The sequence below is a fragment of the Lissotriton vulgaris genome, chromosome 11, assembly GCF_964263255.1.
Source record: "Lissotriton vulgaris chromosome 11, aLisVul1.2, whole genome shotgun sequence".
Taxonomy (NCBI): domain Eukaryota; kingdom Metazoa; phylum Chordata; class Amphibia; order Caudata; family Salamandridae; genus Lissotriton; species Lissotriton vulgaris.
Window position 1 is genome coordinate 1079908668 of NC_141699.1, and position 22738 is coordinate 1079931405.

General features: G+C 43.6%; 1 protein-coding gene across 1 annotated transcript in view; it reads right to left on the minus strand.

Annotated features, from left to right (window-relative positions):
* DIS3L2 (DIS3 like 3'-5' exoribonuclease 2) overlaps positions 1-22738 on the minus strand; it is a 799214-nt gene that overhangs the window by 765986 nt on the left and 10490 nt on the right. The window contains exon 2 of the mRNA XM_086944551.1: positions 5695-6402. Coding sequence (XP_086800677.1) covers positions 5695-6382 — 688 coding nt within the window. The 5' untranslated portion in view covers positions 6383-6402. The remainder of the gene's footprint in view (positions 1-5694; positions 6403-22738) is intronic.

Genomic DNA, 22738 nt, shown 5'->3' on the forward strand with positions numbered 1-22738 from the left:
AATCAAACCTGCGATACGTAGATCGCTAGATTTCAGTGATGGAAATTGAATTCACTCAGCCATGCCAGTGATTTGTCAGAGGTTTGCAAATACAACCACTAACACGGGCATGTCAGCTCCTCCCAGAATTTCATGCATTCACCTCTGGGAAACGGAAGAGGAAAAACAAAAAATCTCCAGGATGCCGTATTGCTCCACCACGTTGGTGCTCATTCTCGCCGTCTTTCTCCATCTCCACTGGCCAAATCCAGACTTCACCTATTCGCGAATACTGTAATCTGGTGTCTGCTTGTTTGATCGTTCTTAAGATTAATGGTTCACCTTTATATTTGACTAGCACATCTATCCATGGATTCAAATACAACTGACTTGTTCACATTAATGGAGTCAGAGATAAAATGGAACAATTCACAAACTGCATTTAAAATTAAAATAGGTGCAAAATGTGATAGTTTGAAAGAGAGCAGTGTTAAAAAACTTGCTTGATGCAGATACTTGTGAAACAGCACAAGTTCCAGGGCAATTTGATTTTAAACAATTATTAATCATTAGGAATAAATGTACAAGTGGCTGGATGGATTGAGGGTGTAGTCCAAAAATATATTCTTTATTGGAATTCTACAAATATGCGAATACCCGATTGTAAATATTTGTCCTGAGCACTCGTTTGATCACTGCGCTGGTTCACCTTATCAGATATTGCAACTCTTTTCACATTTAACACACTTTGCAATGGTGTGCAAATGCACATTTATAGTAAAGAGCAGCTGCAGCTAGTTAGAAAATTGCAGCACCCAGATTCTAAAAAGTAAAAAAACAGGGTGGGGGGGGGGGCATGGTAGAACTGGAGGAGCAGGCGTTTAACGAGCGCAAGTCAACGATACAGACTACAGACTAGCGGCAGCAGTGAGCAGGGTGGGGTGGGCGTAAAAGAGAAACTAAGATGAGCATGGTGTGGCGGGTGGTAGAAGCAAGTAAGCAACTATGAGCTCGGGGGATGAAAGACCGCCATGAAAAGCGTCAGATGATGTGAAGGGAGAGCAACACAGTGAAGCGAGGAAAAAAGAGAGAGAAAGAGAGAAAGAGAGAAAGAGAGAGAAAAGAGACAGACAGAGAACACATACACTCTCGACTGAACTATTTGTTGCAAATACAAAAATAAAAAAGTAGCTCCCTGAAAGTAAGCAGAGGAAGGATAGCGGTCATCCAATACAGACTTCATGCTACAAGGGACAAACAGACACAATAACTTCAAATAAGAAGCAAGCAAACGAGACTGACAAAGTCAACCAGGGATGAGCAATGGGCTGACCCAAGGCCCACTGTAAGCATGGGTATTGTACACAAGTCTTTTTGACAACAGCTAAACCGAACTAAGAGCAATGCCTAAAAATAAAAGAGCCAGCAACCAATCAGAATGAGAGACGATCAAGTGGGACACGGGCAACAAGAAAGACCAGAGGCATCTAGGAATCTTATTTAGAACCCGACAGTGTCAAAAATGTCCAACTGCTGAGCCACCTGACATTTTTACAGCTCTGATCCATTATAGAAATAGGGGGAGGGGCTGTTATGCCATATGACTTTATGGTTGTTACAGCAACGTTTTCCAGCAGGTGAAAGCTACCAAATACAACAGTGAAACTGAAGAATTTACCATTAATTACCTTGTAACCAGCATGTTCTTGTGATCCTTTACTGCCAAATACAGAAATAGCTCACAGATGCGGCCTAACCACCATGTGTCTGTCAGTAATTACTTTATTCGGTTTCAAATGATAAAAAACCATAAAAGTACATACATGAAATATTAATACATTTGTCAAGGAAGGGAACAAGAAATAATTACACTTAAAATACAATTTGGTTAAAATACGCAACAAGGGAATTAAAAAGTAAAGAAAACAGCAAGTTTCAATTATAGGTTCTTTCTGTGTCTAATACAAAATTTTAAAAACCTAACAATGTTTAATGCAAAGAATTCAGATTCGAGGAGTTGGAGAACGAGGAAGGCGGGGCGACACTGACGTAGCCCTAGACTTTTTAAAATTGGAACAAGATATCTCTTTCTAGGTTCTAGATAGAATTTACAGAATAGAGTCAAATGTAGGGTAGATTGGGGAGAGGTATCATCACAAGGGCATTTGCAAGGCAACTTAGGGTGACCAACCGTCCGTAAATTTCACGGACAGTCTGTAATTTGGGCCTCACGTCCGTTGCCCGTGAGGAAACCTTTTACGGACGCCTTTTGTCTGTAATTTTGGCCATCACAGGGAGCAGCACTGCTCCCCTGTGAGAGGCCTCACCTTCCTGATAGGGCGCCTCACGCTCCTCGAACAAAAGAGCAGCCCCTCCCCGCCCATTGTCATTCTGTATGGGGCTGATGATTGCCACATACAGAATGTCAATGGGGCAGTCTGGGCTGGTAAATCATGTGGCGGCCTCCTCATGCCTCGGTGTACAGCAGGGCGTTCTGTAAAATAAAAGGCAAAACGCTAATGATGCAACTTTAGCAACGTAAGAAAACAGTTTATAAAAAGAAGCCTGTAAAATAGGTGAAAAAGAACGGGTTATCGTTCTTTCACTGTCTCATCATTTTTTAACTGAAGTATTTTCAATATTATATCCAACAAAGCCATGGTTGTTGCCTTTTTTTATTTTACGCAACAAACAACCATTGACAAAGCCAATAGTCCTGGTTTTTGTTGGTGTAATGATACGGTGTATGATACTTGCTGTATTATATATCTGGATGCAATGACAGAAACAACATAATACCAGTCGGGCGGAACACTACGCCAAGCGCTGATTTTTAGCCTAGGTGTTTTAAACTATGCCCTTAATTACATCGAACACCCCCTTTGAAGAGACCGCCCCCCCCCATCCCCCCCCCCCCGTTTTTTTACACCACTTCAAGCCCTGGAAACAACACCATGTCACAGTCACCTCACATTCTGGCACTGTGCATCATGTGTGACTCATGACTTCTACGTTTTCAGACTGCCTATGTGCAGGGGCATAGTGAACTTTCCCCCACCCCACCCCACCCCACCCCTTGCTTTAGGAACTACAGCTAGGGTGAAGTTCTTGATGGGCCTCTTCTGTCTGCACCTCTGTAGACCAAGAGAAAAGGTGGGTGAGTAAATAAGTGAAGGAATGTGTGAATGGCTGGATGGATGACTGAAAGGATGAATGGATGAATGAAAGGGTGAATGGATAGATAAAAGAAAGGATGGATGAGTGGAAGTATGGATGAGGGAAAAGGTAAATAGATGGATGTATGGGTGGAAGGGTAGATGGATGGGTAAAAGGGTGGATGGGTGTATGAAAGGATGGATGGATGAGTGAGTGAAAGCTTAGATGACGGGCGAGTGAATGGGTGGATAGATGAGTGAAAGGATGGATGGATTGAATTGATAAGTGAAATGGTGAATGTATGGATGAGTGAAAGGGGTAGATGGACAAAAGGATGAATAGATGAGTGAAGAAGTGAAAGGGTGGGTGGATGAGAGAACGGATGGATGGATGAGTGAAAGGATGGATGAGTAATAGGATCAATGGATGGAATAAATGAATGGATGAGTAGATGGATGGGTGGATGATGGATGTATGGATGGATAAGTGAAAGGGGGAAGGAGAGAGAACGGGAGGATGAATGACTGAAAGGCTGAATGGGTGGAAGGATAAGTGACTGGGTAGATGGATGAGTAAATGAATGAATGGGTGAAAGGGTAAATGGCTGGATGGATGGATGACTGAACGGATGGATGACTGAAAGGATGGATGGAGGGATGGATGAGTGTAATGATGGATGGAAGGATATATGGTGGATATGTTTGCAAATGGTTGAATATGTTTGGATATAAATGGGCACATAGATGGAAGGACAGAATGAAGGGTGAAAGACTGAATAATAGATAAGAGATGATTACACCGTGTAGCACCCATTATCTTAAGTACCATTTCCTATACATTGACTTTCACGTTAATATAAGTCATTGTCTCTATATAATGTGTGTGATGTAACGCACTCCGACACCCTGCCCTACATAATTGGGATGAGTAACACTATAAGAGAAATTAAATACACATGAGAAACGGTCTAAGTGAAGATGAGGGGCACCATTGAACGGTGATAGCAAGTCAGGACTGGCCGGACCGGGCATCGGGTGTTTCCCTGGGAGGCTGGATAGGGGGGGGGGGGGGGGGGGGGGGAGCGGTTTTGTTGCTGGGGGCTGGCACTGCAAAGTTCCTTATATATCCAGTAGTTTTCAATCAACAATAAAAGCGGCTTCACTTACATTCAGGTGCGGTTCACCATGGTCTGGTGATTAATGTACCTGCTGGAGCGAGATGCGAATTTTGAATTGTCTAAGGCAGCAAGCTACAGCCATACTGAAAAACCGTGAAGTGCACGATTGTCTCAACCTAATATAAAGCTATTTTGACTTGTACTTAGATGGTGGTCTATTTACTTACATATATACTATTGCGCGACCACCTCTGACGTATCTGTAAAACTTACCTTTTGTCCCGAAGTTTTGTCCTGAATTTTGACCTTTTGTCCTGAATTTTTGTCCTGAATTTTGACCCTTTGTCCTGAATTTTTACACTCACCGTCCTGAATTTGCACCTATGCCAGTTGGTCACCCTAAGGCAACTGTGACCAGTCATTAACTTTAGGGAATGTGACCAGCCGAAAAAAAGTATTTAGCCTGAACCGAGTCAGGAGAAATCTGTTGCAACTGCTTAGGTTCCAAGTTAAATAGGGCAGAATCAGCATAGAAGTTTGAATCAATAGCATGTGTCATAACCCCCGATTCATCCCCTAAACTGAAATTAGCTCTCTATTTAGCAGACTCAATCATTTTGAAAGGGTTGCAAATGCCCTTCTTAGCAAACCTTATTCATGAAGCGGGGGTGAAGTCTACCTGCTAACCTGCCAGGCAACTTTCATAGGATTGGGAATCAAGTCGATTTGAAATGGAATTTGACTTTTTGAAACGTTCTTAATGATATAGCGGGGAAACAATGTCCGAATCAGTGTCACAATGGAAGGATAAAAGGACCCATACTTAGGGCCTGATTACGATGCCGGTCGGACTTGTGGCGGAAGCAGGATCGCCCGACTAGAAGTCGGCAGTCCCGCTGCCCACATTACGATGCAACCATCTTCACGGGGGTGCAATGCATATACTTTGCACTGCGTTGTGTGCTGCGGGTTGCAGCACACAACGCAGTACACAATATACACATTTTAAACATCCCTGCACCATGAGCAGGCACCACCCTATTGTATGGAATAGGAGTCCAACCGCCGCACTGTCGGGATCCTTGACCCTGTTAGACGCAGGGGTCTTTCCCCTGCCAGCCGAGATCCGACCACCTGCATCCTAATGCAGCGGTCGGATCAAATGGGCTGGATGGCGGTGGGACCGGCCTGACGATGGCGGTCCCACCGCCATTGTAATCAGGCCCTAAGAGACAGCGTACTTCAGAATGTGATCCAAACTGTGCAATGAAATGTGTGCAGGTGAAGGCCATACATTGCAGAGCCCTCCCTCACCTCCACTGCGGTAGAAAGTCCCCCTCCAAATATTCCGAGAAGGAATCTGTATAAAAGAGAACACCGAAAAGGCTTCAAACATGAGTGCAAAGCTATTGAACCCCACTTAACCATTCACCCCCTCTCACCTTTAATTTGGCCAGAATGTGGAGATCCAGGAACCACAGTACTTGCCACTGGCACTTTATCTCTGAACGGCTTTGTGGTTGCAATGTTCTGCGCTTTCTGTGGGTTAGAGAAGCTGAGTAGCTTTTTCTTTGTTTTGTTCTGAACGGTTGCCGGTTCATCCTGCTCTACGGCACCAGAAAATGCTTGTAGAGACGCACCATCACGTGAGCAGTTGAAAACAACCCTGCCACCAGAGGCGTCACTCACAACAATGAGACCAGGCTTTGGGGTAGTGTCTCCATCCAATACAAGGTCTGAATCCTGACTGAGGTTTGTTTCTCTTCCTCTGGCCAATGTTTCTGATTTTAAGGACGAGTCACTCTCTTCAAGGCATTGATCAGATCCCAGAATCAGGGGGGACTTTTCAGGGTGGGAAGTTTTAATGGGCGAATACGTCTGTGCATGAAGTCCATTTCTTCCCAGGCCTTCCCTCATAGGAGGCGTCCCAGTCTCAAATCCAGGGTCACTAATTCCAGCTTCCTCCCGCCTTATGGTTTGTGCAACGTGGTTTAAATAGGCCCTGAAGCGCCCACTGTGGTGCTGCTGAACAAGCCTGGCGTAGGCGTTCTTCTGGGGCACCGCAGGCTTGCTTTGTCCCTCCCTTATGCCGTGGGCAGAGGCCCCTCTTGGATATCCCAACTGATCCATTCTCCAAAATTACACGAAAACTTCAAACAAAAGAAAAATAAGATTATTTTTTCAGCATGCAAAAATAAAGAGGAATATACAATGAATGTGACATCAAAAACCACAAAACAAACGAAATAAAATACGTTTTAGTACAAAATACCAAGAGGAACAAGACCAAAATCATCCAGAAGTATCAAGCTTAAAACACCACATGCAAAAAGTTGAACTGGATTACAAAAAATAGTCAACACCACCTAGAAGCACCAATAAGCACAGCATAGGCGTCACATTTCCTAAGTCCATGTTTGAATAGTTAAACCAGTCCTGCTTTTTTTTCTATAGAATTCTGGGATTCGTCCTCTTATTGAACCCACCAAGACCACAAGTCCCTGAAAATGGGATTGGGCTAATTAGTGATGCATGGACCTCGGAAACCTGGCAGCTACAGTGCAGATCTATGAAGAAATTAAAGGCACCCATACTTAAAAATGATGGTTTACAGCAGCAGTATTTTCATCCTTTTCACTTCAAAATAGAAGAGTACATACTTAAGACATCCCCAGATTGTGACTAATGCACCCTCCCCTTATTTGCACCGCCCCTCAAGCCCTGCCCACACTTTACCAAATCGGACATTACAATTTTACTTGTGAGGCAGGCAAGCCTACAATGCCCTTGAATGGACACCTTCCTTGTCTGGATACGGATTGTGCACTGGGTTTTCTGGGGCCATCTCAAGTAAAGTAAGCAAAGTGCTTAATGTCACTAAAATAAATGTTCCACCCCAAAGCCTTCCTTTCAGGTTCGTTTTTCCTACTGGAACAACGGAAGTGAACCAGGTCTACTGCTCTCAGAATTCATTAAAAAGTTTAAAAAACACAGTCATGGCTTCAAAAAAATAGCAAATCCTAAACTTACAAAAGCCAACCTCAAGGTCATTAGGAGAAGGTGCAAGAAGGAGTTTGCTAGATAACTCCTTCAACATCTGCATGAAATGTATAAAAGTACCGCAAATCAGCCACCTTAAACCTCATTTTCACTTGAGCATCACTAGAAAGCACCACCAATCAGTAACTACAAGCACAAGCCCCATTCATATTTCAATTCTTTATTGAGTTTCTCATTGCTCCAACAGGAGTTGCACAATACAAACTCACAAACCAGTCGCCATGCAGGGTGAGAAAATCTAAATGCTAATTCCAAAGTCCAACTGTAGACCAGATCTTCTTTATAGAAATGAATAACTGAAATCAAATGAAAGGAGGAAAAAAGAAGAACAAACAACAAGGAAGAAAAAGAAACACACATCCCCAGTAGGCGGGGAAGGAGGATATTGGTTAAAACTCACATGGGAAGAAATACGAGAAGATGACATTCTATTCGCATTAACTTCTAATAAATAATAATATTAATATAATAAGAAAAAGAAAAAAAAAGGAAAAATGCAACATATCTAACAATAGGGGTCGAAGACTGAAAACCCTAAGAGGAAGGGGCGAAGGAGCGGAGTATAGGTGTCTGTGTGAAATATGTAGCAGGATGTGTTCAATGTAGTCACCTTAAATGAATACCCAAGCTCAACACTTCAATCCTTAAGAAAAGAGCCCCAAACCTCATCAAATATCTGCAAGTTGTCATTTAACTTATAAATAAGGTGCTCAAAGCATGCCATATCATGCATGTTGTCCAACCAGGACTGTAGAGTGGGTATTAGAGTCGACTTCCAAAGACGCAATATCACCAATTTAGAAACCTCTAGAGCAACGGATCACCATCTACAAACGTTGATTCACTGAAGGGAGGTCGGGCGTGTCATGTAGTAGCACCAACTGGGCTTTCAAAGGTCTGTGTTCCCTGAGGCCTCTTCTCATATAATCCCAAATCTGCGACCAGAAGACTTCAGATGGTCACATTCCCATAATGTGTGACCTATATCGCAGTCCGGTAAGCCACATCTCCAACAGCATAAATCCACAGCAAGATGGGTTCTGTGTAACCTTACTGGAGACCAGTGGCAGCGTGCAGGACCTTAAAAACACTATACTTAAGGTGTACTTCCCGTAGCCCTTTACTGTAACGCACCTGTGGAGTATCCAAGTCACCATCCAAGAATTGAGTAATAAGAGGCGCTTTACACCAGATACGCAATGCTATGGATGTGGGCACAGAGAAACATAAGTCTATCAATGTGGCATATAATCCAGAGATAAGCGCCACCCCTCCACCCTCCAAGTTTCTGCCAGTGTGGATATATTGCGTAATGGGCAAGCTAGGGAGGTCAGTATGCGCATTCTTCAGGGCATGTGATTGGTCATGAATGGGGCTTTGACCCGTGTCCCAAGTATTTTTCTAGCAAAGAATTAAAGAGAGACTTTGAAGTGGGACCAGCACTAGCAGCTCAGTCTGACAACACCATCTCAGCTCATTTTATTGAGTCAACACTCACCCGTAATCACCAGCAGCAACCTAGAAACCTAAGGTGTGCATCTAAGTGAAGTCACGTTACAGCGCTAGTCTCAATTCTTATCTAGCTTCTACTGATCAATTAACGGCTCTGAGGAGCAGAAGTTGCTTTGAACATTCAAGGATATGGTTTTCATGACACTTTTGAAACTTGCTGGCCGCAATGAGACTCAGCAAGAAAAGTTCTTCGCAATCCCTCTTCTTTTTGACGTTTGCCTGCTCTCTGGGACTATTTTAGAAATCTGATGTATGGAACTGGGAACGAAGGGATATCACTCAATGGAGATTTTGATCATCAGTGGATGTGGTTGATTCCGACAAGAAACTGAGCCGCCAAGCTAGCACAGTCACCCTAAATTCATGACTGATGGGATATGCCAACCAATGCTGAGGAAATCGCTTGAGTCCACTGTTCTTGAGCAAAGCCCTAGAATGAATCTTAAAGGAAAACAAGGCAACAGACCTTCCTTATCAGTGATTCCAGGATCTGGAACAGCAACCCATCAGAACTGTAAAAAACTCTATTATAATTTAGGTAAAAGCTAAAAGCACACCTCATCAAAAAATCTTAAAGAAAGCCTTTAACACCCTTAACAACGAAGACTCAGCCAAACCATGATGTGTCTCTGGGCTGATAATTCATTGGTTTGCCACACTTTCCATGCACTGCGAACAGCACGCATCCTAAGACTCCAGTGGTCTCCATACCTTTCGCCATATTTGAAAGTGGCTCTCCTTATCAAGAATTCAGAAGGGGCTTAGCGCAGACTAATGAATGAAAATCTGGCCGGACTGAAGATCAACAACCACCGAGTAAGCTCAGGAACCCGATTTTGGCTGTACTAGCTCATCAGACCAACACAATCCAAAGTGATGCCAGGTGTGAATGCCGGATGAACATACAATTCTTACAGTGATCTTTCACTACATCAAAGTTATGCACCTACCATTCACTTTGCAGGATAATCATGCTGGTATATTTCCAGGCACCATTTTATAGTCAAGCACACACCCATGTTCTCACACAGAAAAAGAAAAAACCTAAGAGACATCTTGGTACAAACCCGCCCCAAACACCACGCAAGAAACAGTAAGACCCCAATAATACTGAGTACCCTACCGATGGGCCACCATCCTTGCGGGAACTGCAGTGTGTGTCACTTGTCCTCCACTACAAAAAAAGTAACTTTTAAACTAGATGAGTTGGGAGTTACGCAAATCCACTAACTGCAATACCACAGGGGTTGTGTACTTGATCACATGCACATATAACCTACATCATGTGGGTATGACCGCCAGAAAGTTTAGCACCAGGATAGGAGAACACCGCAGCAACATCAGGTGCCACCGGGTCACCACAAAAATGGCATCACATTTCAATGAAGTGAAACACGACCCTAACGATCTACACTGGGTAGTGTTAAAACATCTCAAACACATTGACAATCTAGAAAAAAGATTGCTAGATAAAGAGCAGCGGTGGGTGTATAAATTGCACATGGACACTGAAGGATTGAATGATGTTATCCCGTGGGGGCAGTTTGTTAATTGAATCAGGAACACACCTTCTGCCAGACTTAGTCGATTGTTTGAGTATACCACTCTACTCACAATGTAACAGAAGTAAAGATCCAACCGCATGTGATACACTAACTTAAAATCGCTAATAACACATGGGTACCACTTCATCTAGAATGCCCAATTACCCAGGAAGGCCCCATCACCATCCCACTAGAAGCGGCTCTTTTGTGAACAGCAGACTGCCTATCAGTGGCATTCAGGCTCCAACTGACAACTACGAGTCTACTATTCCATACATGATATCTTACGTTATCCAGTGATCGGGCATGATGTATGACTTCCACCTAACAAGACATGAGGTTTAGTAGTTACATGATGTACATACAAGCCATTCTGAGAAGAGCGCAGTCCAGCAGTTAAGTCTAAGGGTCTTGCGCATCATTCTGATGTACCATACTATCCAGGAATCTTGCATTGTTCATGACTTCCCCTAACACAACGTGAAGTTAGTTATTTCATGATGTACATACAAGCTATTCTGAAAAGAGCACAGTCGAGCTGTTACATTTACATTTACATTTATGCCTAAGGGTATTGCACCAATCAGATGCACCGTTGCTCTCGCAACATACTCAAGTACGATGTAGAGTAGGGATTCGCGCAGTGTCTAAATGTTTCCCCCTTGTAAATGTATCCCCCAGGTTAGTTTTATTTTCAGCTTTTTGTCCACAATACCCAACAATTTGGTCATTCGCCTAAGATGGCCCCACTCCATTGCCAGTCACAGCAGCCATTTTGTGAGAGACAAGGTCTAGTTTTTTTAAGTAAGCAAGACTAGGCTGATCATTCGCCCAAGATGGCCACGCTCCATTGCCAGTCCCAGTGGCCATATTGTGAAAGACACAGTCTAGTTTTTTTAAGTAAGCATGACTAAGCTGATCCGGGTCTATTTAATGGCCAACGGGAGACAGACGTGGTAAGAAGCGGTCTCCAGGCGTGCCATCAGTTCATTTTCTGAGAGGAATGCTTGGCGAAGTAAGTCCAGCAAGACCCGTGTGACCATCTTATTTCTCATTTTTTCCAAGGAAATAATAAGGTTTCTATTTTCCTTGCAGGATAAGCCAAGGCACCGGAAACTCTCTCCCCGGTTCCCATCTCATTTACCTTTAGTAAACGCTAGTGACTAACTATGTCCCCATTACCATTTTAGGGTGTGACTACAAGCCCCTCTACACCTTCAGGTCATGAGGCATATTTCTGACTAAACAAAAGTATGTGTCATTGATATGTAATACTATTATTTTGTTATATGTAGTATGTCATGTGGCGTCTTTTTCACGAGTGCTTTTAAACTGCAATTTGTACATAACCACTTGTCTTCACAAAGACATCGTGTGTTGTTGATTTCTTCCACCACAGATGATCGCACTAAATAGCTGTTAAGTACACCCACTATAGATGAGCAGATTGATTGAGATACGACGCCGCATATATAAAGGGCCTGCCAGCTTGGCTGGAAGGCAGGCTTTTTTAATTTTCCTTTATTTCCGATGGATACAGCATGTCAGTATACAACCATATGTATTAAGTATCACACTTAGGTGTGTACCCCATTGTTCCCTATTCACAGGATTCTGTAGGAGTGGTACGCACGGGACTGGCCCTTGTGTGGTCCTGAAGAAGAGCTTTAGGGGAAAGTTCGAAACATGTCGACCCAGTGCTAGGGACACCATACTCATTGCAGTTCGGTCTTTCCCTAGTATTAACCCCAGATCGTAAAACATACCGACTAGGAGCAGGAATAAAATATTAGCTCACTGGCTAGGTATTTTTAACCTATTTTTCCCACTCCACCACACATATTTTCCAAAAACAAAGTGCTCCTACGCAGATCACATGTCGCAGCACGCCTCAATCCGCAGCGGTTTGCAAGGACCCCAGTGATGAAGCAGGACACCTAGGGGTAACCCTGGTGAGCGAGGGGACTCTAGAAAAGATTTTTTCTTTCTGGAAAGAGGTTTTTTTTACACATGTTCAGTGGAATCCCTGTTCTTCCTATGGTTAGGTTTCGAATTCCGGTATTCAGGATGTTGTGGCTCATGATTATACAACAGGCAAAGTACACTCCAGCTCCAAAAAAAGCCTTAAAAGCATATCTTCAGCACAAGATCTGCCTTCAACTACTTTAAAGGGCAAACTACACCAACACGTAAAAAGTTTCACATCTTGGAAAAGATCTCTCCGGAGCCAATATACAACAGGTGGGTCATAGTGAATTATTTAGCTCAGGTGTAGAAGCGGAGCAGTAAAGACTGTAGCCTTCGAAGGGTCAACACCACTAAAAAAGTTGGTTAGATTCAGCAGAGTTGGCCAAAACAAGATTTTGAATGGCATTCGCCTGACTTTTCGACCTCAGAGAAATCAATTTTAAAGGGCTCACTGGCATATTATTGATCCATTCAATAGCGAACCCAAAAATATCCAAAATTAAATATCAAAATCCAAAATATCGACTTCCTATACTTAACTAATAAAACCACAAAATATCAACTACACAAATATCGTTGTCAAATAGATCGATTTTAACGTATATCGAGAACAGAAATATCGGAAACAAAAATATCTTTACCTTTAAAAAAAATACATACAGTATGTCAAATATCGATTCACAAAATATCAACGGAAAAAAAATCACCAACATATTTCATCATTAAAAATATATATTTTTTTAAACACTTTTATACACATGCATGAAATAATTATTGAAAATAAACCTAAAAAACATTTTATAAACATTCTAAAATTAAAAATAAATACATTAAAACAAATTTGTTACCATTCAACACAATAAATGATATACCTAAAATCATGCGAATACATTAATAAAAATATTGCCATTAACAAACGTTTAAACACCCTAATAAATATATATACACACACACACATTTATATTCAAAAGTATAAATCTATAGATCATACATTTAAAAAAATAGTGTTTAATGTAGAAAGACATAACTAATAAAAAGAAATTCTAATCCCAACTAAACCAACCAATAAAAGTATAAACAACTTTCACCAACAAAATCAGACAAGCAAACAATATAAAAGGCTTACTAATGTACATAACTAAATACTTCAATAATTACAAATGCTGCAAGATGTGGCAACTCTGTTGGATTCCCTCACCAAACCATTAAATGAAGAAAAGAAAAAATATACATACATTAATATACATACATATAGCAATATATATATATATATATATATACACATATAGCAATATATATATATATATATATATATATATATATATATATATATATATATATATATATATATATATATATATATATATATAATAAATATAAAAATCAACAATTTCCTAACCAAGTAAATAAAACTTAAATATAACCCAAAATTGTACTTCACAATAAACTTACAAATATAAAGTAACAAATTATTAAAAAATACTTTCAAACTATCTTTACATAGACTTGCTACAAGATAAAACTACAAGTTGAAACATTGATAAACTACCAGAAAGAAACTACCCCAAACCAACAAAATAAATTAAGTATACATAAACTATTGCAAAATTGTCAACTCAACCAAACAGCTAGTAAAAATCAACCTAATGACCTCAGCCTCTACAAATTACCACCAAATATTTTAAATGAAACTAATGATTTTTTCATCCAACAGAAAAGAAAAACCTGCTCCACATTATAACACACCCAGCAGAAAAACTTTAAAACCATGTGAAACATTTACAGAACATACAAGTATACAAAATAGAAGTGATTGCATAATTTTACATGTATATAACTAACTTACAAACGTTCAATTATTATGTATATTTACACTATTACACTACTTTCGATACAATGACTGAGGGCCATATTAGAACTAAGGCAGACCATCGGACTGCCGTTGCAAGGGTGGCGGAGCGGGCACCGCTGGTCTGACCACCCTGTTACGAGTTGCGCATTCGGGCTGCATTGGCACCACAGCAACCGCCAGGGATCAGAGATCCCTGGAGGTCTTGAGGTTGGAATATGCTTGGCAGGGCCACAATCTATTGCAAGTTTCCTCTACACAACGGTTTTCATCACAACAGTGCCCCCTCTGACAATCCCTTCACTTACTTTGTCTAGGTTGGTAAGCAGAATATTTGGAAATGCTGAAAATGTATAATAAATTTGCCTTTGGCTAGTATGGTCTAATTTGGGCGATCAACTCTGAGAGGGAGGAGGTCAAGGAGGCTAGTAAGTATTTGTAGGACAGTTACCGAGTCACCAAAGCAGCATTCTAAAGTAAGTTCCAAGCTCTAAGGCCATAGACGTCAATGGAGTGGTACTGATGCAAGGGATACAGGATGCAGAGGATACTGTGCGTTCAATGTGGGGCTCACTAATGAATTGAGACCAGGAGCATATTTCATGATACAAAGTAAGCCCTAGTTGTATTGTTTTAATACTTTTTATAATATAAATAAAGTATTTTTTTCATAATAGTTTTTCTACTCGTGTGGATTTCTATTGATAGTTGCCTAAGAATTTTTGCTGGCGATATCTTTCTCAATCTTTCCCTCTCTTTAGTTAATTTGAATTGTCTAGGAGTGAGTATACAGCTCCCTTACATGATTAGCTCGTCATTTCTGTTATTTAGTATTGTCATCCAGCTCATGAGTGGTGGTACTTAAAAAAGAAAAGACATGGATATTGTAACACCAAATAAGAAGTTTGAAGAACACAACACACAGTTGAAGCTAACAATGAATTAGATAGCCACATGGGATCTTTTGCACAGATGCTCCGAGGGGAGTCTACAATCATAGAGGTACACATCCCAATTTCTGGGTTGAAGTCACCAGATGTTTTCAGTGGGTGACAATACATGCATAAGCACACGGGCCAGCATCCACTTTCACAGTTTTAAAAAAGATTAAGGGCAACCAAGGAGCACAAAGACAAGCCACCCTCAAGTTAGGTGCAGCTGTTCACAAAGGCTCTCATTAGCCAATGCAAAACAGGCTAGTGAGAGTTTGCTTGTCTCAAGTCTGGGCATTCTCACAGCTCTCAGTGCAATGTATTGAACTCTGGCTCTGGTCCATGGTGAGGCAAATTACCTACTTGCCAGGCTTTCCATCTCTCCCTTGGGCAGCTGGGGTCTTCTCTTTTGACCAGAGTCAAACACTGACCACTTTTGTGACATCAGACAAGATTCATAACTCTGCACCACCCTTCCTTCATTCAGATGTGTAAAGCTTCCACAAGTAGAATGGAAACACTGGCTAAACCAAAGGGGTCAACTTACAACTAGTACAGTCCAGTTGAACTCTAACTGGCCACTTACATTCCAAGTTAGCGCCCATCTTTAGAAGGAAACCAAGCCGGGCAAAGTGCATTTCTTTCAACTATGTCAAATCTACAAGGGAAGTGTCACTCTGACTTGTGCTTTGGATTCCAGACAATTTCTTGCTGTATCAAGTTCAATTATTGGGCTCTTTTCTCTTCGTCAGACCAGGGGAACAGGATGCCACGGTGGGTACTTAGCCCATATCTCTGTTGCGGATGTACAGACTTGGCTACATCACTGCAGACAGTATTTAAATGTTGCCTCTCTCAGGCCACAGGTTGACCTGCTTAGCTGGGAAAAAAACTTAGCCAAGGTCAAGAACGCTCAAATGATGCTCCCTACTAGAGTGACTAAATGAGGTTTCAAACCAGCCATCTGCATGTGATTTTACAATACAAGGAGGTAAGGGAGTGCAGCAGAAGGAGACAGGAAGGTAAGGAAGAAATCTCCACTGACCAACTCTAAACCCGATGGAGCACTGTATGGCCTACGTACTGATGGGGAGCACAACATTAGAACTTCACCTCTCAGGTACCCAAAACACTCATCAAGACTTCAAACAATCAGGGGAGCAACAAAAGACACAGCAACAATTATTCAACAGCTGCCACCAAATGTTAGTTTTGAGGCCATCAGGTAATGGGGATAGTCGATACCCTAGGGTTTGTCCTAAGCAGTCCATGGAAATGTACATCAAGGACTTGACAAAAAACAATTCTAAAAACACACTTTAATTTAATTCAGCATTCCTCTTGAATTGACTTTCAGAGAAGGTAGTATCCTGTTCAAGCAAGTGTACTACACAATGAGCCCTACATACTCTGGTAAATAATTTGTGTTTCCCCCTCCCAAAGTGAACCCTGCAGCGCAACATATTCCTAATGCAAAAAGAACAATTGATAAACGGAGCACTTAACAATGTCAAACACTCACTGCCAGTCAGAGATCTGGGTCTAAATCCATTGTGTTTTTTGCTCACCACACCATTCCAGTTTGGACCCAGTCATATGTAAATCAGTCTTTACCCTGGAGTGTGATACCCTGGAAAAGGTCCTAGGATGCTCGTTTCTGGTACGGGGGACCTGGTCTGGCTGTTCATGCAAGACTGTACCCAAGGGGAGCAGGGTCAGGACTGATTTGCATATGGGTGGGTCCAAACGGGAATGGTGTGGTGAGCACAAAAAAAATAAGGCAGATTTAGGCTCAGATCTCTGCCTGGGGTGAGTGTTTGACATTGTTCAGCATTCCATCCATCAATTTATCTTTTTGCATTTGTCACCACATATTCCTAAAGCACTAACCAACTTAAGGGATGCACCCAAGTGCTGGAACAGCATGTAAACAGGACTGACAAGAATCTGGAGACTTTAAATTGCCCCACACCAGGCAGGTATGAATAGCTCATCTGTTTTGGGCAACAACATTTCGGATCTTGTTTTTTCCTATTTGAATCGCCTCGCTACTAAATGCAGCAGAGGGCCCACAGCTCTCAGGGGACAAGTACATATTGGAGAACCCCAACTACTTCATTTCAATGGATTACTGAAAAATAGCTTGATATGCTTCCTGCCTCTTCAAAGCTCTACATCACACCCATGTGTGTGACAGAAGTTAATGTAGAGCCGTGGTACTCAAATGACGGTCCGGGAACAGCATGCAGATCTCCTGACCATCACTTGCGGCCCACAGCTGATAGTGCTTTTGAAGTAAACAGCAGCCCAGTGCAGCCTAACACTCAAAAATAAGTTAAATAAACGGGTGTTTATTTAGAGGCTAAATGAAGTAAATAAAAAGCAGCAAATAAGGTACCCTGCAAAACGTAACTTTAGGAATACATTCATTTTTCAACACATCTAGCAACAAACGTGTAAAAATACAACAAAGTTTCTTCAAAATCAAAAAGTGTATTTATAATTTATTTATTTATTTTAGTGTTTTATAGAGCGCGAACTTGACCCGTGAGGGTATCCGAGTACTTTACAAGGTTTACAGAAGTGAACAAAAAAGGCTTAGAAATACAGAAGTATACAAAACGATTGGAGAGGGGCAGGGGTACAGGACACTTAGGGGAATAGAGGGAGTATTTCCATCGACATACTGAAGAGTTACACCTTAGTACATCAGAATAGAAAAGTGTATTTAGAAGTAGTTTATTTAAGCTTGGCCTCCAAGCTCTGGAACGCGCTCCCTGCTCATATTCGATCTTTAGAAGATCTTTTTGTTTTCAGGAAAGCTGTGAAAACGTATCTTTTCCCTCTGCCATATCAAAATTTCCCTACTCTGTCTATTTTTGTTAGTTATGTTACCTTCTCAGATATAGCGCCGGGACGCCCCTTCGCTGGGGCAGCTGTGCGCTCAAAAAATCAATTAACATAACATAACATAACAAAACTGATTATTTTTAAAAAGGAGTGTAGACATATTCATGCCTCCTCACACCCGACAACAATGCCAATAGTGAACTAAGAGGCAAGTCAGTTGCCACGTGGAACACTCCGAGTAGTCAGGGTTGTTATTATAGATGAACAACATTATAGGTCAGGGTTGTTATTATATATGGACAACATTATAGTTTATTAAATCAAACACAAGCGGTCTGTATAGCATATATCCTGAACTCAGGTATTTCAAGGTGCTCTTATTTGCCATAATGAGGAACAAGCATTTGCAATGCAATAGCTCTCGCATTTGCAAGAGTTTGAGCTATTGGCATTGTAATGACAATGCTTTTTATTTGTGTTTTGAAAACCTGCAAGTGATGCGTAAACACCCACTTTGTACTTACAATCCTTGCTTACGAGAAGCAAAGCTGGCAGTAAAAGAGGCACAATTACCTCCAGCCTTGCTTCTCGTAAGCTAGGACTATAATTACAAAGTGTATGTTTACACACCGCTTGCAGGTTTTCAAAACACATAATTAAAAGGTACTGTCATTTACAATGCCAATAGCTCAAACTCTCGCAAATGTGAGACCTATTGCATTGCAAATGCGTATTTATTCTAACGCTCACTGCCTCCCGGGCGCTTAAAAAGGTTCTCTGCTGGGAGGTGCATGGCTCCAGTTTACAATCTTGAGAGAATACAGTCACATTCTGCAACGGTCACCTCACTGAGGGCACGAGGCGTATTGAGTGTCCCCCTCTTTTACACGGGTTTCACTGAACTGCGTGTTAACCCACGGGGTGCACTGAGGGCAGCACCTTAATGCATTGGATGGTCTGAGTGCTGCGTGTTTAACCATGAGGTGCATTGAGCGCAACGTGTTAATACACGAGGTGCAACTGGTGCAGCGCGAGTAACAAATGAGGTGTAATGAGCGCAGCCTCTTTAATATAGGGCGTGCACCAAGCGCTGCGTGGTTGGCACGGGTGCTCTGGGTGCTGCGTGTTAAACTCACGAGGTGCACTGAACACAAGAGTTTAACACACAGGGGCACTGAGCGTGGTGTGGTTAACAAACGAGTGCACCGAGCGCGGCTGGTTAATAATATGGGTGCACTGCGTGGTTAACACACGGTGTGCATCGAGTGATGCGCGTTTGTCCCAAGGGCTGCTCTTAGCGCTATGTGTTTAATGTCATGAAGTACAGTGAGCGGAAATGTGTTTATGTATCTAGAAATGCATGTCTCCAGACAAAAAGAGGGGGTTGTGGGTAACTGCCTTGTTTATCTAGTGTCAATATGAGTGCTATAGAAAATATAAATATATTTTAAAGATTGGTGTAATTTATAGGGTGTTTATCAGCTAGATGACTGTGAAGGGGCGGACCTTACCTCCCGGGTACAACGCTCCCGTAGGACCGCCCATACGGGCGATAACACTAACCCACAGCCAAAACCGGCTACACCTCTTTCTGTTTCCCTGCAGGCGCCAACAGCAACCCCGGAGTACAGCGGACCGGAAGCGGCCTGGACTGACCCCGGAAGTACAACGGCCGCTAAAGGACCGGAAGTGACCCCGGAAGTCGTTCCTCAGGAACCAGAGCGGATGGTAGAAAAGCCGGCGACACAGAGGAGGAGAGGTTCCCAGCGGTGGACTCGTGGCAGGAGTCGGCGAGACGCGACGGACCGGCAGCGACGACTGTAGCAGAGAGGACGAAGAGAGAGAGAGAAGAAGAGGAAGACGTTTGGTGCGAGGATTGGTGGCATCCTCAGGAGGTGGCTGGAAAGCGGCCGTAACTCGGATGAGAGTTACGGCGGGGCACGTGAGTAAACTGTTACCATTCTCCGTGTTTCCCCCTCCCTGTGTAATTAGTATAAATAGTGTAAATCTTGTACAGAAATTCACGCGCACCCCACTGTATATTATAAGCACCCCTGCACTGTATAGTACCTTCCACTCAACCCCCCCTCACTATTGACACTCTGTACCTCCACCCCGTCTCTTTCATTCCCCTCTTCCCCGACCTTCCCGTCCTCCCTCACGGTCTATTTCCACCCTTACACTCCTGGTGTCGGTGTCAACCTATTGAGTTCCGTAGCCGTTGGAACTAACTGCCCTGTGTCTCTTTCCTTTATCTCCGAGGGACACCCCAACTCCCGTCGCCAGGAAGGAGAACCCCAGCCGTGCAGTAGAAGACCTACCTGGACTCTCCTCACCGGACACCCTCACGAGGAAGCCCAACCCAGACACCGAGGATCGTACCTAATCACCGGGGCCAAGGACTTAACTTCTCTGTATATAAATAAACCCATTGCTAATCATAGCACACTATATCCGGCCTCCACGCCTGTTATTCCTGCCCGCACACCCCCACACCCCACAAGTGGTGTCAGAAGTGGTATCGCCAGGAAGCATGGAGGCCGCCGTCAAACAGCTGGCAGAAGGCCAGGAACTTCTCGGCAAGCTGATGGAACGGTTCCTCAAGACCGCAGAAGACGACAGGGGGCAGTTGCACGACGTTCTGAAGGGGCAGGGCACGGCCCAGGACCAAGCACTCGAAAAACTAACGACCGTCATGGGGCAGCAAAAACCCATGACATCGCTACCCTCGGTAGTCTTGCAGAAGTATGTGGCTGGCGAAGACCCCGATTTTTTCTTCACTAACTTTGAACGCCTCGCTCAAGCTGCAGCCTGGCCCGCTGATCGTTGGGGTCATTACCTCGGTCCTCTTCTGACAGGAGAATTGCAAGCAGCCTATCAGCAAGCAAACGTACAAGGTCAGACCCCTTATGCGGATATCAAGAAGTGCATCTTGGAACGTCTGGGGATAGACGATGAAACATACCGGGTTAGGCTCCACCAGGCCAAGGAGGGGCCACAAGAAAATCCCCGGGCATTGTCCTACCGCATACAGGATTTGGCCGACCGATGGTTAAAACCTGAGACCTCCAGCAAGGCAGAAATAATGTCTAAGATATACCTGGAGCAATACCTGGCTTCGCTACATCCCGCCACACAGAAGTGGGTCCGCCAACATGCCCGATTGACTCTCGACAGTGCCGTCGAAATAGCCAGCGCTTACAATCGAGCCCAGGAGTCTCAACGGGCGAAGGAAGAACACCCAGCCCACATAGCTCGTGGCAGTCATCCCCGCCCATCGAGACCTCCTCTAGTAGTACGAAAACAAGAACCAGCCCCCTTGATGCCTTATCCGGTCCTGCCAAGACCACCTCAACCAGGACCTCAATGTTATCATTGCGGTGGGTTCGGACACATAGCCCGCATATGCCCCCAGAAGGAGGAACCCATGGAGATTGGATTGACCAGGAACTATGTGTGTCTTACAACAGAAACAACCCCTCCGCCCTTCCGTTGCCCCGTACGGATAGATGGACACAGCCTGATGGCACTTGCAGATACCGGATGTCGCCATAGCGTTCTGCGTCCCCAAGAACTTCCTCACGCAGTGGGACCCGTGACCGGGTCGGTGGCCATCAAATGTGTCCACGGAGACACGAAATGCTACCCAACAGCACAAGTACGTGTACAACACCCTACCGATAACGGAAGCCTACTGACAGTTGGTTTGGTGCCCAATCTTCCTGAACAGGCAATTCTGGGAAGTGATTACAGCGGTCTTCCCCATCTCCTTCAAGACACCACAGACTCCTTAAAAAAATGGTGGGCGGAGGCTCCGTTCTCTCGTGAAACCCCTGCTTCGGTGGAGAGTCCCAAACCATTGAAGACCAAGGCCCAAAGGAAAAAAGAAAAGAGGGGGTTCGCCCTGGCCTGTCCCGCCCAGGTGGACGACCATCCGTGGGAAACAGATCGGGAGTTCCGTGCTGCTCAACAGGAGGATCCAGTGTTACAGGATGCCTGGGGTCGTGCGCTTCCCGATGAAGACCCTTTACACGTAGGTCCTTACTTCTTCATACGAAACGGACTCCTGTATCGGAAAGGAGGAGCCCAGGCTAATACTCAATTGGTTATCCCAGGGCTGTTTCGCGATAAGGTTTTGTTTCTGGCTCACAGCCATCTGTTAGGAGGACATTTCAGTGATGAAAAGACTGGAGAGGCGATTTTGGAGAAGTTCTACTGGCCAGGCGTGTATGCTCAAAGTAAACGCTATTGTCGGGAATGCCCGGTGTGCCAAAGAACCAGCCGGTACCGACCACCGAGAGCTCCCCTACAGCCCCTCCCTCTGATCGATGTCCCCTTCACTAGAGTAGGGATGGACATTATAGGCCCCCTGCTACCCTCCAAGAGCGGCTGTAGGTATGCCTTAGTGGTAGTGGACTACGCCACACGCTTCCCTGAAGCTGTACCTCTCCGTCAACCAACCACCCAGAACATCTCCAAAGCGCTCATTTCCATCTTTTCCAGGGTGGGGTTTCCACGTGAGATCTTGACCGACCAAGGTACACCCTTTGTCTCCTCCCTTATGCGCCAAGTCTGTTCCAGTCTGGGGATTAAACAAATACGGACTTCCGCCTATCACCCTCAGACGGACGGCTTGGTGGAACGCTATAATGCCACGCTAAAGACCACCCTGAAAAAACTTTTGGGCCTCGAGAGCAAAAGGTGGGAGGAGATGCTTCCTTTGGCCCTTTTTGCCATCAGGTGCAAGGTCCAAAGTAGCACGGGTTATTCA